Genomic DNA, 13,204 nt, shown 5'->3' on the forward strand with positions numbered 1-13,204 from the left:
GAGTCAGCAGCAGGGAGGAGGTACACTTTGAAGCTGTTAACTAGGCTAAAAGGCTGAGATTCAGCAGTGTGGAGGGAAGCTGTGGAGCTGACAATTAGGCTAGATGGGAGGAGATTCAGCAGCAGGGAGGCGGGACACTGAAGCTGTAAATTTGGTTACAAGGGTGGAAATTAAGCAGTGAGGAGCTGTCAATCAGATTTGATGGGAGGAGATGCAGCAGGGAAGAGGGACACTGAGGAGTGGTCATTCAGGCTAGGAAGACAGACTGAGTTTACACCAGGAATCCCGTGCTTCTTTTAATACTGCAGTTCTCATATGAGACAGCGCGTGTAGTACCCCACAGACATCAGAGTCCAAGTGGAACTGCATCCTTCTACATCCAGTAATAGTGTAATGTAGACCAAAAAGACAGTATCTGCACAATACACTTATACAAGAACATACACGCGGGGGTCTCACCATGTGTCCACTTTAATAAATTACACTTTGCAGCCATTCAGCACATTCCATCCTGGCAGCGCAGTTGTACGCCCAGATATTTACACGCACGGGAGGCGGGGGGTCCCTATATCACCCCCACCACCTAACACAGTTCATATTATAGAAGATGATCAAAGAAAACAATCCAAAAGTGATTGTGCCACCTGAACCTAACGATACTCCATCCCCAGTGCCTGGTACGGCACAGTGTGTGGTGTATAATGCAGTCCTTCTCCGGAGATTATCAGCGGTGACGTCCCTCCAGAAGAGAAGCAAAGTCCGGTGAGCAGACGAGTTTATGCTGCACGTGTCCCAGCACCATCATTTCTCCTCTGCGAGCCTCCCCGACGCTGACCGCCACCAGCTCCTGCAAGGGAATCAATCGGAGACACTGAATCAAAACCTACAAGCAGAGAGCTAGATCCCCCGCCAAAAAACGTAATCCTACTGCAGAGGTGACTTGGGAGAACCCACTGATTTTCCATTACATGTAAATGCCTCATACACGACCATGTGCTAATTACATGGTAACGAGCTGAGCTTTGTTACCTGTATGTGACTCATTGTGTCCGCAGCGCAGAGTACCGGAGCACTGCGAGAACAAGCCGGAAAATAACGAGCCGGCGTTTACAGAGGAAAAACTGAGCAATCCAGATATACAAGTGTTGTACGCGTGTGTAGGAAGCGCTATCAGATTATACAACGGCTGATATTTCAGGTCTGTATCACAGCTGAGAGAAAGACGGACGGCACATCCTACCTTTCAAATGTGAACAGGTGCAAGCTAAACATGAAACAGTAACAAAAAGGAGAGAGTTGCGCTCTGTAGCGCTAAGACGTGGAACAATGAATATGGGAATAGAGACATGCATTACTGCTATGAAAAACATGCAAAAACTGAGATACTTAGCACACAAAAATGGCCAGTTTAATGTGAGTCCAACAGCCAACGACAAAGCGACTTTTTTTGTTGGGTCCCTGCCTACTCTAAGGTTACCGTCACACTTTAGCAACGCTCCAGCGATCCCACCAGCGATCTGATCTGGTCAGGATCGCTGGTGCGTCGCTACATGGTCAATGGTGAGCTGTCAATCAGGCAGATCTCACCAGTGACCAGCCCCCAGCGACACGTGGAAGCGATGCTGCGCTTGGTAACTAAGGTAAATATCGGGTAACCAAGCGCTTGGTTACCCGATATTTACCTTGGTTACCAGCGCACACCGCTTAGCGCTGGCTCCCTGCACTCTTAGCCAGAGTACATATCGGGTTAATAAGCAAACCGCTTTGCTTATTTACCTAATGTGTACTCCGGCTACGTGTGCAGGGAGCTGGCACTGGCAGCCTGAGAGCGGCGGATGCTAGTAACCAAGGTAAATATCGGGTAACCAAGCAAAGGGCTTCGCTTGGTTACAGCTTACCGCAGGCTGCCAGAAGCCGGCTCCTGCTCCCTGCACATTCAGATCGTTGCTCTCTCGCTGCCAAACACAGCGATGTGTGCTTCACAGCGGGAGAGCAACGTCAAAAAAATTAACCAGCACTGTGCGTAACGAGGAGCAATTTCACAGCAGGGGCCAGAACGCTGCTCAGTGTCATACACAGCGAGATCGCTAATGAGGTCACTGGTGCGTCACAAAAACCGTGACTCAGCAGCGATCTCGCTATGTGAGAAGTACCACTTATGCCTCTCTGGTTTTTTTTTTCTTTTTCAGAAGAGCATATTGATCACTATAAGTCACCTTGTCAACACCATTTACCTGGAGATATAGGGCTAATCTAAAGATAAACAGTGCTAAAATGCTGCCCGGTCGCCTTACTGAAAATGCGACTACTGGGAGAAAATAAATTTATTTCCTCCCTGAAGCCACCGGCTTTCAGTCACCGGGACGTGCATAGAGCAGCATAGGCTTCTATACCCATATTTAATTGCCTACAGATCACTCAGGGTCCGGATCCTGAGACCTCCACCAAATGCTCAAAAATATTGCTGAGAGGAGCACAGGGAACAACATAAGAACTTTCTACTGAATCTGCACTCCGCTCTGTGCACTAAGGGGGTTTCAAGACTAGGACCACCAATGATCGACAAACAATTAAAAAGGACCTAAAATAAATGTTAAAAGTTTAATTGCTCTTTAGAGATACAATAAATGATTAGAAAATGCAGCTGGACCTATGTAAGCAATGAATGGAGACCTAGCACCATAATGTATTTAGGCAACGGGCAGGGATTCTAGATACCCCCCTCAGATCGAATATTAATAGCATATTCTATAGTTAAAGGGAACCTGTCACCAGATTTGAGTTAAAAACTAAAATTAGCACCTTAAGCAGCGCCTGTGCAGTAATTGTATAAAAGGTGCATGTTATTCCCTGACTTCCCCTGTACACGCCACAACTACCTGCCCGCGCAGAGACTATGCTGGTTCGTGCATGCACACAGCCCTACCCACACTAGGGCAGAGCGAAGTGCGCCTGCGCGAGCCGGCAAAGTCTCTGCGCATACGCAAGATTTTGCCCAGTGCAGGATGGGTCATCCACGTTAGTCATCAGCAGAGGACGACAATCGGAGTGGAGGGACAGGAGCCGCAACCAAGGACGCCCATTGGACCGGACCCAAGGATTACCATACACCGTGGGAGACTTTCAGAAAAGGTATATGTGGAATGCAGAGGGGGAGTGTCAGGGGATAACATGCACCTTCATATAATGTAGCACAGGCGCTAGTTTTAGTTTATAACTAAAAAAAAACAAAAAACTGGTGACAGGTTCACAGAGTTTTTATAAAGTTGCCAAAAATTTGGAAGTATAAAAAAAAAAAAATATTTGCCACTCTTGCACTCCAGTTCAGTCTCCCTTCACATCTTGTGGGTTCCATTAGGCTATGTGCGCACGTGTGCGCTCTGTAACGCACCGAAAAGGTGCGCTTCAGAGCGCAGCTGAAAAGCTCCGTTCTGAAGCGCATGGTGCCGGCAGAGAACGTGCGCTCTGCATGCTGCCTCTCCCTATAGCAGCATGCAAACCGCACGAAAGAAGTGACATGTCACTTCTTAGAACGCAGCGATTTGGGCAGCAGCCGAATCGCTGCGTTCTAATACGCCACGTGCGCACGGCTCCTGCACAATCTCCATAGATTGTGCAGGGGACGCAGGACGCATGCAGTTACGCTGCGGTGCAGAACGCAGCGTAACTGCATGCAATACGCACACGTGCGCACATATCCTTACTCTCAGCCAACAGCCATAAAATGGTTAGATAGTGTAGTGGCAAAAGCACATGCAAGATGCATACGGCCCCCCCATGATAAAGGTTGGAAGATCACAGGTGCAGAATGCCTATAAAACAACCACCCCCAGCCTAATATATCAGGAGGGGGAGGTTGCCGGCACAAAACTGCACACAAATAAGATCTAATATAGGGCGTCAGTCACACAGATACGTGCAATGCACAGTGTCCAGGCAAAGCCTATTGATCACGCCTTTCTATTAGATCAGGCGGGCAGCCCAGCACCTACTGTGTTTTTCCAAAAATAAGACACTTATATTTTTTTTTGCCCCCCAAAAAAGCGCTACGGCTTATTTTTGGAGGAGGTCTTATTCTTGGAGAAACACAGTTGGGGGTAAGTTTACCCCCCAAAAAAGCAGACCCCCCACTTCCTAGGACACTCATACTCACCAGACCAGGACGTCTGTGTGGCTCCCAGGTCCTCCTGTGATCTCCAGTCGGTGCTGCGCGCCGTCCTCCCCTGCTACTAGCTGACACACACAGCAGATCACACACACACACACACACACACACACACACACACACCAGATCATAGATATACACAGCAGATCACACACAGCAGATCACAGGCACATACAGCCGATCACAGATACAGCAGATCGCAGGCACACACAGCCGATCACAGATACACACAGCCGATCAGATACACACACAGCCGATCACAGATACACACACAGCCGATCACAGATACACACACAGCCGATTGCAGACACACACAGCAGATCACACACACATCACATCACATCCAGCACTTACGGCAGCAGGGAATGAGAGCAAGTCACGTGTCCGGCCGCATGTCCTGTTCGTCGCGCTGCACCGCACTACCTCTCAGGAGTCTCCCAGCGAGAAGAGATCGGTGTCGCTGGATGAGGTGAGTGTGTATGCGATCCGATGTTTGCGTGTGATCCGATGTTTGTGTGTGCGATCTGACTGTGTGTGTGTGTGTGTGTGTGTGTGTGAGCTGATGTGTGCGGGTGTGCGATCACTGCAGGTCCTGCTGCTCGGTGTCTGGTGAGTGTGATTTCCGGGTGCCGCTTTCTATAATGAAGTGTCCTGCAGTATCTAACTTTTTTAGCTGCAGGGACACTTCATTATTGATCCGCGACTAGGGCTTATTTTCGGGGGAGGGCTTATATTTAAGCCTTTCTCCGAAAATGCTGAAAATCCCTGCTAGGGCTTATTTTTGGGGGAGGTCTTATTTTTGGAAAAACATGGTTGGTGCACTGGCACAATGGACAGACATTCCAGGGGACCAGCTGCATCCTGCAAAATTGTGCGATAAAGAAGGGAATTTTGTTTACTTACCGTAAATTCCTTTTCTTCTAGCTCCAATTGGGAGACCCAGACAATTGGGTGTATAGGCTATGCCTCCGGAGGCCGCACAAAGTATTACACTAAAAGTGTAAAGCCCCTCCCCTTCTGCCTATACACCCCCCGTGGTCACACGGGCTGCTCAGTTTTGGTGCAAAAGCAAGAAGGAGGAAAAAACAATTATAAACTGGTTAAAGTAAGCTCAATCCGAAGGAAAATCGGAGAACTGAAACCATTCAACATGAACAACATGTGTACACAAAAAAACAGGGGCGGGTGCTGGGTCTCCCAATTGGAGCTAGAAGAAAAGGAATTTACGGTAAGTAAACAAAATTCCCTTCTTCTTTGTCGCTCCATTGGGAGACCCAGACAATTGGGACGTCCAAAAGCAGTCCCTGGGTGGGTAAATAATACCTCATAATAGAGCCGTAACGGCTCTGGCCTACAGGTGGCTAACCGCCGCCTGAAGGACTCGCCTACCTAGGCTGGCATCTGCCGAAGCATAGGTATGCACCTGATAGTGTTTCGTGAAAGTGTGCAGGCTCGACCAGGTAGCCGCCTGACACACCTGCTGAGCCGTAGCCTGGTGCCTCAAAGCCCAGGACGCACCCACGGCTCTGGTAGAATGGGCTTTCAGCCGTGAGGGAACCGGAAGCCCCGCAGAACGGTAAGCTTCGAGAATTGGTTCCTTGATCCACCGAGCCAGGGTTGATTTGGAAGCCTGTGACCCTTTACGCTGGCCAGCGACAAGGACAAAGAGTGCATCCGAGCGGCGCAGGGGCGCCGTACGAGAAATGTAGTACCTGAGTGCTCTCACCAGATCTAACAAGTGCAAATCCTTTTCACATTGGTGAACTGGATGAGGACAAAAAGAGGGTAAAGAGATATCCTGATTCAGATGAAAGGGGGATACCACTTTAGGGAGAAATTCCGGAACCGGACGCAGAACCACCTTGTCCTGGTGAAACACCAGGAAGGGGGCTTTGCATGACAGAGCTGCGAGCTCCGACACTCTCCGAAGTGAAGTGATTGCTACTAGGAAAACCACTTTCTGTGAAAGGCGTGCGAGAGAAATATCTTTCATTGGCTCAAACGGTGGTTTCTGAAGAACCAGCAGTACCCTGTTCAGATCCCAGGGTTCCAACGGACGTTTGTAAGGAGGCACGATGTGACAAACCCCCTGCAGGAACGTCCGTACTTGTGGAAGCTTGGCTAGGCGCTTCTGAAAAAACACAGAGAGCGCAGAGACTTGTCCCTTAAGGGAGCCGAGTGACAAACCCTTTTCTAATCCGGACTGAAGAAAAGACAGGAAAGTGGGCAAGGCAAATGGCCAGGGAGAAAAACTCCTAGCAGAGCACCATGACAGGAATATTTTCCACGTCCTGTGGTAGATCCTGGCGGACGTTGGTTTCCTAGCCTGTCTCATAGTGGCAATGACTTCCTGAGACAATCCTTTGGACGCTAAGATCCAGGACTCAATGGCCACACAGTCAGGTTCAGGGCCGCAGAATTCTGATGGAAAAACGGCCCTTGAGACAGTAAGTCTGGACGGTCTGGTAGTGCCCACGGTTGGCCGACCGTGAGATGCCACAGATCCGGGTACCACGACCTCCTCGGCCAGTCTGGAGCGACGAGGATGGCGCGGCGGCAGTCGGCCCTGATCTTGCGTAACACTCTGGGCAACAGAGCCAGAGGAGGAAACACATAAGGGAGTTGAAACTGCGACCAATCCTGAACTAAGGCGTCTGCCCCCAGAGCTCTGTGATCGTGAGATCGCGCCATGAATGCCGTGACCTTGTTGTTGTGCCGGGATGCCATTAGGTCGACGTCCGGCATCCCCCAGCGGCAACAGATCTCCTGAAACACGTCCGGGTGAAGAGACCATTCGCCTGCGTCCATGCCCTGGCGACTGAGAAAGTCTGCTTCCCAGTTTTCCACGCCTGGGATGTGAACTGCGGAGATGGTGGAGGCCGTGGCTTCCACCCACATCAAAATCCGTCGGACTTCCTGGAAGGCTTGCCGACTGCGTGTCCCGCCTTGGTGGTTGATGTAAGCCACCGCTGTGGAGTTGTCCGATTGAATTCGGATCTGCTTGCCTTCCAGCCACTGCTGGAAAGCCTTCAGGGCAAGATACACTGCTCTGATTTCCAGGACATTGATCTGGAGTGAGGACTCTTGCTGAGTCCACGTACCCTGGGCCCTGTGGTGGAGAAAAACTGCTCCCCAACCCAAGACTCGCGTCCGTCGTGACCACTGCCCAGGATGGAGGTAGAAAGGATTTCCCCTTCGATAGTGAAGTGGGAAGAAGCCACCACCGAAGAGAAGCTTTGGTTGCTTGAGAAAGAGAGACGTTTCTGTCGAGAGACGTGGGATTCCTGTCCCATTTGCGTAGGATGTCCCATTGAAGAGGACGCAGATGAAACTGCGCAAAAGGAACTGCCTCCATTGCCGCTACCATCTTCCCTAGGAAGTGCATGAGGCGCCTCAGGGAGTGCGACTGGCCCTGCAGGAGAGATTGCACTCCTGTCTGTAGTGAACGCTGTTTGGTCAGCGGGAGCTTCACTATCGCTGCTAGAGTATGAAACTCCATGCCAAGATATGTTAGCGATTGAGCCGGTGTCAGATTTGACTTTGGAAAGTTGATAATCCACCCGAAAGTCTGGAGAGTTTCTAGAGTAGCGTTGAGGCTGTGTTGGCATGCCTCTTGAGAGGGTGCCTTGACCAGCAGATCGTCCAAGTAAGGAATCACTGAGTGACCCCGAGAGTGGAGTACCGCTACTACTGAAGCCATGACCTTGGTGAAGACCCGTGGGGCTGTCGCCAGGCCGAACGGCAGTGCCACGAACTGCAGGTGCTCGTGTCCTACTGCAAAGCGCAGGAAGCGCTGATGCTCTGCAGTAATCGGTACGTGGAGATAAGCATCTTTGATATCGATCGATGCGAGGAAATCTCCTTGGGACATTGAGGCGATGACGGAGCGGAGGGATTCCATCCGGAACCGCCTGGTCTTCACGTGTTTGTTGAGTAGTTTCAGGTCCAGGACAGGACGGAAAGACCCGTCCTTCTTTGGAACCACAAACAGGTTGGAGTAAAAACCGTGACCCTGTTGCTGAATCGGCACAGGGACCACCACTCCTTCCGCCTTTAGAGTGCCTACCGCCTGCAAAAGAGCATCGGCTCGCTCGGGAGGCGGAGAAGTTTTGAAGAATCGAGCCGGAGGACGAGAGCTGAACTCTATCCTGTAACCGTGAGACAGAATGTCTCTCACCCACCGGTCTTGTACCTGTGGCAGCCAGATGTCGCAAAAGCGGGAGAGCCTGCCACCGACCGAGGATGCGGTGTGAAGTGGCTGCAAGTCATGAGGAAGCCGTCTTGGTAGCGGCACCTCCGGCGGTCTTTTTAGGACGTGAGTTAGACCGCCATGAGTCGGAGTCCCTCTGATTTTTCTGAGGCCTTTTGGACGAGGAGAATTGAGACTTGCCCGCGCCCCGAAAGGACCGAAACCTCGACTGCCCTTTCCTCGGTGGGGGTCTGTTCGGTTTGGGTTGGGGTAAGGATGTATCCTTTCCCTTGGATTGTTTGATGATTTCATTCAAACGCTCGCCAAACAATCTGTCGCCAGAAATTGGCAAACTGGTTAATCGCTTTTTGGAAGCAGAATCTGCCTTCCATTCCCGTAGCCACAAGGCCCTGCGGAGTACCACCGAATTGTCGGCTGCAACCGCCGTCCGGCTCGCAGAGTCCAGGACAGCATTAATAGCGTAAGACGCCAAAGCCGAGGTCTGAGTGGTAATGGACGCCACTTGTGGTGCGGACGTGCGTGTGGCTGCTTCAATTTGCGCTTGACCTGCTGAGATAGCTTGCAGCGCCCATACAGCTGCGAATGCTGGGGCAAAAGAAGCGCCTATAGCTTCATAGATGGATTTCAACCAGAGCTCCATCTGCCTGTCAGTGGCATCTTTGAGTGAAGCCCCATCTTCCACTGCAAGTATGGATCTAGCCGCCAGTCTGGAGATTGGAGGATCCACTTTGGGACACTGAGTCCAACTTTTAACCACGTCAGGGGGAAAAGGATAACGTGTATCCTTAAGACGCTTAGAAAAACGCTTATCCGGACAAGCATGGTGATTCTGGACTGCCTCTCTGAAATCAGAGTGGTCCAGAAACATACTCGGTGTACGCTTGGGGAACCTGAAACGGAATTTCTCCTGTTGAGAAGCCGCCTCCTCTGCCGGAGGAGCTGAGGGAGAAATATCCAGCATTTGATTGATGGACGCAATAAGATCGTTCACTATGGCGTCCCCGTCTGGAGTATTAAGATTGAGAGCGCTCTCAGGATCAGAATCCTGATCAACTGTTTCCGCTTCATCAATCCGAGATTCCCCTTGCTGAGACCCTGAACAATATGATGATGTTGAGGGAAAATCTAAGCGAGCTCGCTTAGTCGGTCTGGGGCTGGGGTCTGTGTCAGAACCCTCAGCCTGGGATCTATGAGATACCCCGGGAGGACATTGTTGGTCCAACTGAGGGGGGCCAGGGAACACAGATTCAACAGAGTCCCTGTGCTGAGATATCGGCCTGGACTGCAAGGCTTCTAGTATCTTAGCCATAGTGTCAGAGAGTTTTGCAAACTCTGTCCCTGTCACCTGGACATTGTCAGCAGGTGGCTCGTTCTGGGCCCCTCTTAGCAGAGGCTCTGGCTGAGTAAGTGTCACAGGGCCCGAGCACTGTACACAATGAGGGTCAGTGGAACCTGCCGGTAGCGGGGTCGTACATGCGGCGCAGGCAGCATAATAAGCCTGTGTTTTGGCACCCCTGCCTTTTGTGGGCGCCATGCTATTATCTTCCCTAAGCAACACAATAGGGTATATAGCCAGAATCAACTGTGCACCATACAGTGTAAATTGTATAGTTACACTACTGCACAAATGGGGCTAGCACCACAGGTGCTGTTTACCATCCGCTTAAAAGCGGTTGTGAGGCCACCGAAGTCCCTGCCTGGGTCCCTCAGACTTTGTCCCCGTCTGCTGCGTCCAAGGAGCTGACAGGAATGGCTGCCGGCGTCCTGAGGAGAGAGGGGAGTCGTGGGCGTGGCCTAGAAAGTGCGGGAACTGGTGCCTGCCCAGTGCACAGTGAGAGGGGTGGAGTATGCAAAGCATGCTCCAGCCCTCCGTGCTGCTCGTTCTGTGCAGCGTCCCGCCCTTCCCCTGCCTGTCAGGGGTGAGGGCGGGAGGAAAAGGAGACCAGGCCGCAAGTCAAGCCGGGGACTGTAGTAATAAGCGCTGCCGCCGTATAAGCGCGGCCAGCGCGGAAGTCCCCGGCGCACTACAAGTCGCAGCCGCGCTACAGTGTTCTGTGGCGGCGGCGGATAGCGCGGCGGTCCCTATACATAAACACACTCAGCAACGCTGAGTGTGTAATGGCACATTAAACCCTGTCAGCGCCGCGGTCCCCGGCGTACTAGCACACCCAGCAAAGCTGTAGTGTTGCTGTGCGCGGACCCTACAGGGATACAGAGTACCTTACAGTAGCAGGGCCATGTCCCTGAACGGTACCCGGCTCCTATCCAGCAGGCTCCACAGGAGATGTGGATGAAGCACGGTCTCCTGTGCCTGGAGACCGATAGGATCCCACTTCACCCAGAGCCCTGAGGGGGATGGGGAAGGAAAACAGCATGTGGGCTCCAGCCTCCGTACCCGCAATGGATACCTCAACCTTAACAACACCGCCGACAAAAGTGGGGTGAGAAGGGAGCATGCTGGGGGCTCTATATGAGCCCACTTTTCTTCCATCCGACATAGTCAGCAGCTGCTGCTGACTAATCTGTGGAGCTGTGCGTGCATGTCTGCCTCCTTCGCACAAAGCAAAAAACTGAGCAGCCCGTGTGACCACGGGGGGTGTATAGGCAGAAGGGGAGGGGCTTTACACTTTTAGTGTAATACTTTGTGCGGCCTCCGGAGGCATAGCCTATACACCCAATTGTCTGGGTCTCCCAATGGAGCGACAAAGAAATTGATAATAAATGTGAGGTATTGGTCATATTTTGGCCATAATATATAAGCTCGTAACCCATACGTCAAGGGTCCCCACGCTTACGAGTCCCTAACCACATCAGTTAGGGACTCGTAAGCGTGGGGACCCTTGACGTATGGGTTACGAGCTTATATATTACTAGAAGGTGGCCCGATTCTAACGCATTGGGTATTCTAGAATTTATTGTGTAGTTAATGTATGTTTTTTGTTATATATATCGATGTTGTGTGTAGTTGCCAGTGTTTGTGTAGGGCGCTGTAAATGTTCTGGGTGTTGTCTGGGTGTGGGTGTGGGGGGGGGTGAGAGCGGTGTTGTTTGTGTGTTGTGTGTGTTGCGTTGTTTGTGTGTTGTGTGTGTTGTGTTGTTTGTGGAGCGCTGTGTGTCTGCAGCATTCTGTGGGTGTGGAGTGTGTGTGTGTTGTGCGGTTTGTGTGGGTGTGGAGTGTGTGTGTGTTGTGCGGTTTGTGTGGGTGTGGAGTGTGTGTGTGTTGTGCGGTTTGTGTGGGTGTGGAGTGTGTGTGTGTTGTGCGGTTTGTGTGGGTGTGGAGTGTGTGTGTTGTGCGGTTTGTGTGGGTGTGGAGTGTGTGTGTGTTGTGCGGGTGTGGAGTGTGTGTGTTGTGCGGTTTGTGTGGGTGTGGAGTGTGTGTGTTGTGCGGTTTGTGTGGGTGTGGAGTGTGTGTGTGTTGTGCGGTTTGTGTGGGTGTGGAGTGTGTGTGTTGTGCGGTTTGTGTGGGTGTGGAGTGTGTGTGTGTTGTGCGGTTTGTGTGGGTGTGGAGTGTGTGTGTGTTGTGCGGTTTGTGTGGGTGTGGAGTGTGTGTGTGTTGTGCGGTTTGTGTGGGTGTGGAGTGTGTGTGTGTTTTGGGGGGAGGTATGTTTTGTGCAGTGTGTGTGTTGCGCGGTATGTGCGTATATTTGTGTATGCCGCGGTGTTTGTGTGTTGCGCGGTATGTGCGTATATTTGTGTATGCCGCGGTGTTTGTGTGTTGGGTGGTGTCTGCGCGCGGCGGGTGTCTGCGCGCGGCGGGTGTCTGCGCGCGGCGGGTGTCTGCGCGCGGCGGGTGTCTGCGCGCGGCGGGTGTCTGCGCGCGGCGGGTGTCTGCGCGCGGCGGGTGTCTGCGCGCGGCGGGTGTCTGCGCGCGGCGGTGTTTGTGGTTCCCAGTGTGTGTGTGTGGTGTGTTGTGCGGTGCACTCCCCATCGTGCTCCATCCCCCATGCTGCGCACTCCCCATCGTGCTCCATCCCCCATGCTGCGCACTCCCCATCGTGCTCCATCCCCCATGCTGCGCACTCCCCATCGTGCTCCATCCCCCATGCTGCGCACTCCCCATGCTGCTCCATCCCCCATGCTGCGCACTCCCCATGCTGCTCCATCCCCCATGCTGCGCACCCCCCATCGTGCTCCATCCCCCATGCTGCACACCCCCCATCGTGCTCCATCCCCCATGCTGCGCACCCCCCATCGTGCTCCATCCCCCATGCTGCGCACCCCCATCGTGCTCCATCCCCCATGCTGCGCACCCCCCATGCTGCTCCATCCCCCATGCTGCGCACCCCCCCATCGTGCTCCATCCCTCATGCTGCGCACGCCCCATCGTGCTCCATCCCCCATGCTGCGCACCCCCCATGCTGTGCACCCCCCATCGTGCTCCATCGCCCATGCTACGCACCCCCCATCGTGCTCCATCCCCCATGCTGCGCACTCCCCATCGTGCTCCATCCCCCATGCTGCGCACCCCTCATCGTGCTCCATGCCCCATGCTGCACACCCCCCAGTCACACATCAGACAGTATACACGCACACATCTGATCGCATACACTCACACCCCACTTCTCCCTGTGCCCTCCGGTGGGCGGTCCCAGCAGCTGTGCTGCACGCTGTGCTCCTCTGCCTTCTGCCGACACTCACAGATCCGATCGCATACACTCACACATCCGATCGCATACACTCACACATCCGATCGCATACACTCACACATCCGATCGCATACACACACACACACACACACACACACACACACACACACACACACACACACACACACACACATCCGATCGCATACACGCACACACACATCCGATCGCATACACGCACACACAC

The 13,204-nt window shown here is 52.7% G+C and overlaps 1 protein-coding gene across 1 annotated transcript in view; it reads right to left on the reverse strand.

Moving 5' to 3' along the window:
* Positions 1-453: 453 nt before the first annotated feature.
* POLR3D (RNA polymerase III subunit D) overlaps positions 454-13,204 on the reverse strand; it is a 34,155-nt gene continuing 21,404 nt past the window's right edge. Inside the window, exon 9 of the mRNA XM_075346447.1 lies at positions 454-847. Coding sequence (XP_075202562.1) covers positions 725-847 — 123 coding nt within the window. The 3' untranslated portion in view covers positions 454-724. The remainder of the gene's footprint in view (positions 848-13,204) is intronic.

The sequence above is a fragment of the Anomaloglossus baeobatrachus genome, chromosome 4 (genome assembly GCF_048569485.1).
Source record: "Anomaloglossus baeobatrachus isolate aAnoBae1 chromosome 4, aAnoBae1.hap1, whole genome shotgun sequence".
Taxonomy (NCBI): Eukaryota; Metazoa; Chordata; class Amphibia; order Anura; family Aromobatidae; genus Anomaloglossus; species Anomaloglossus baeobatrachus.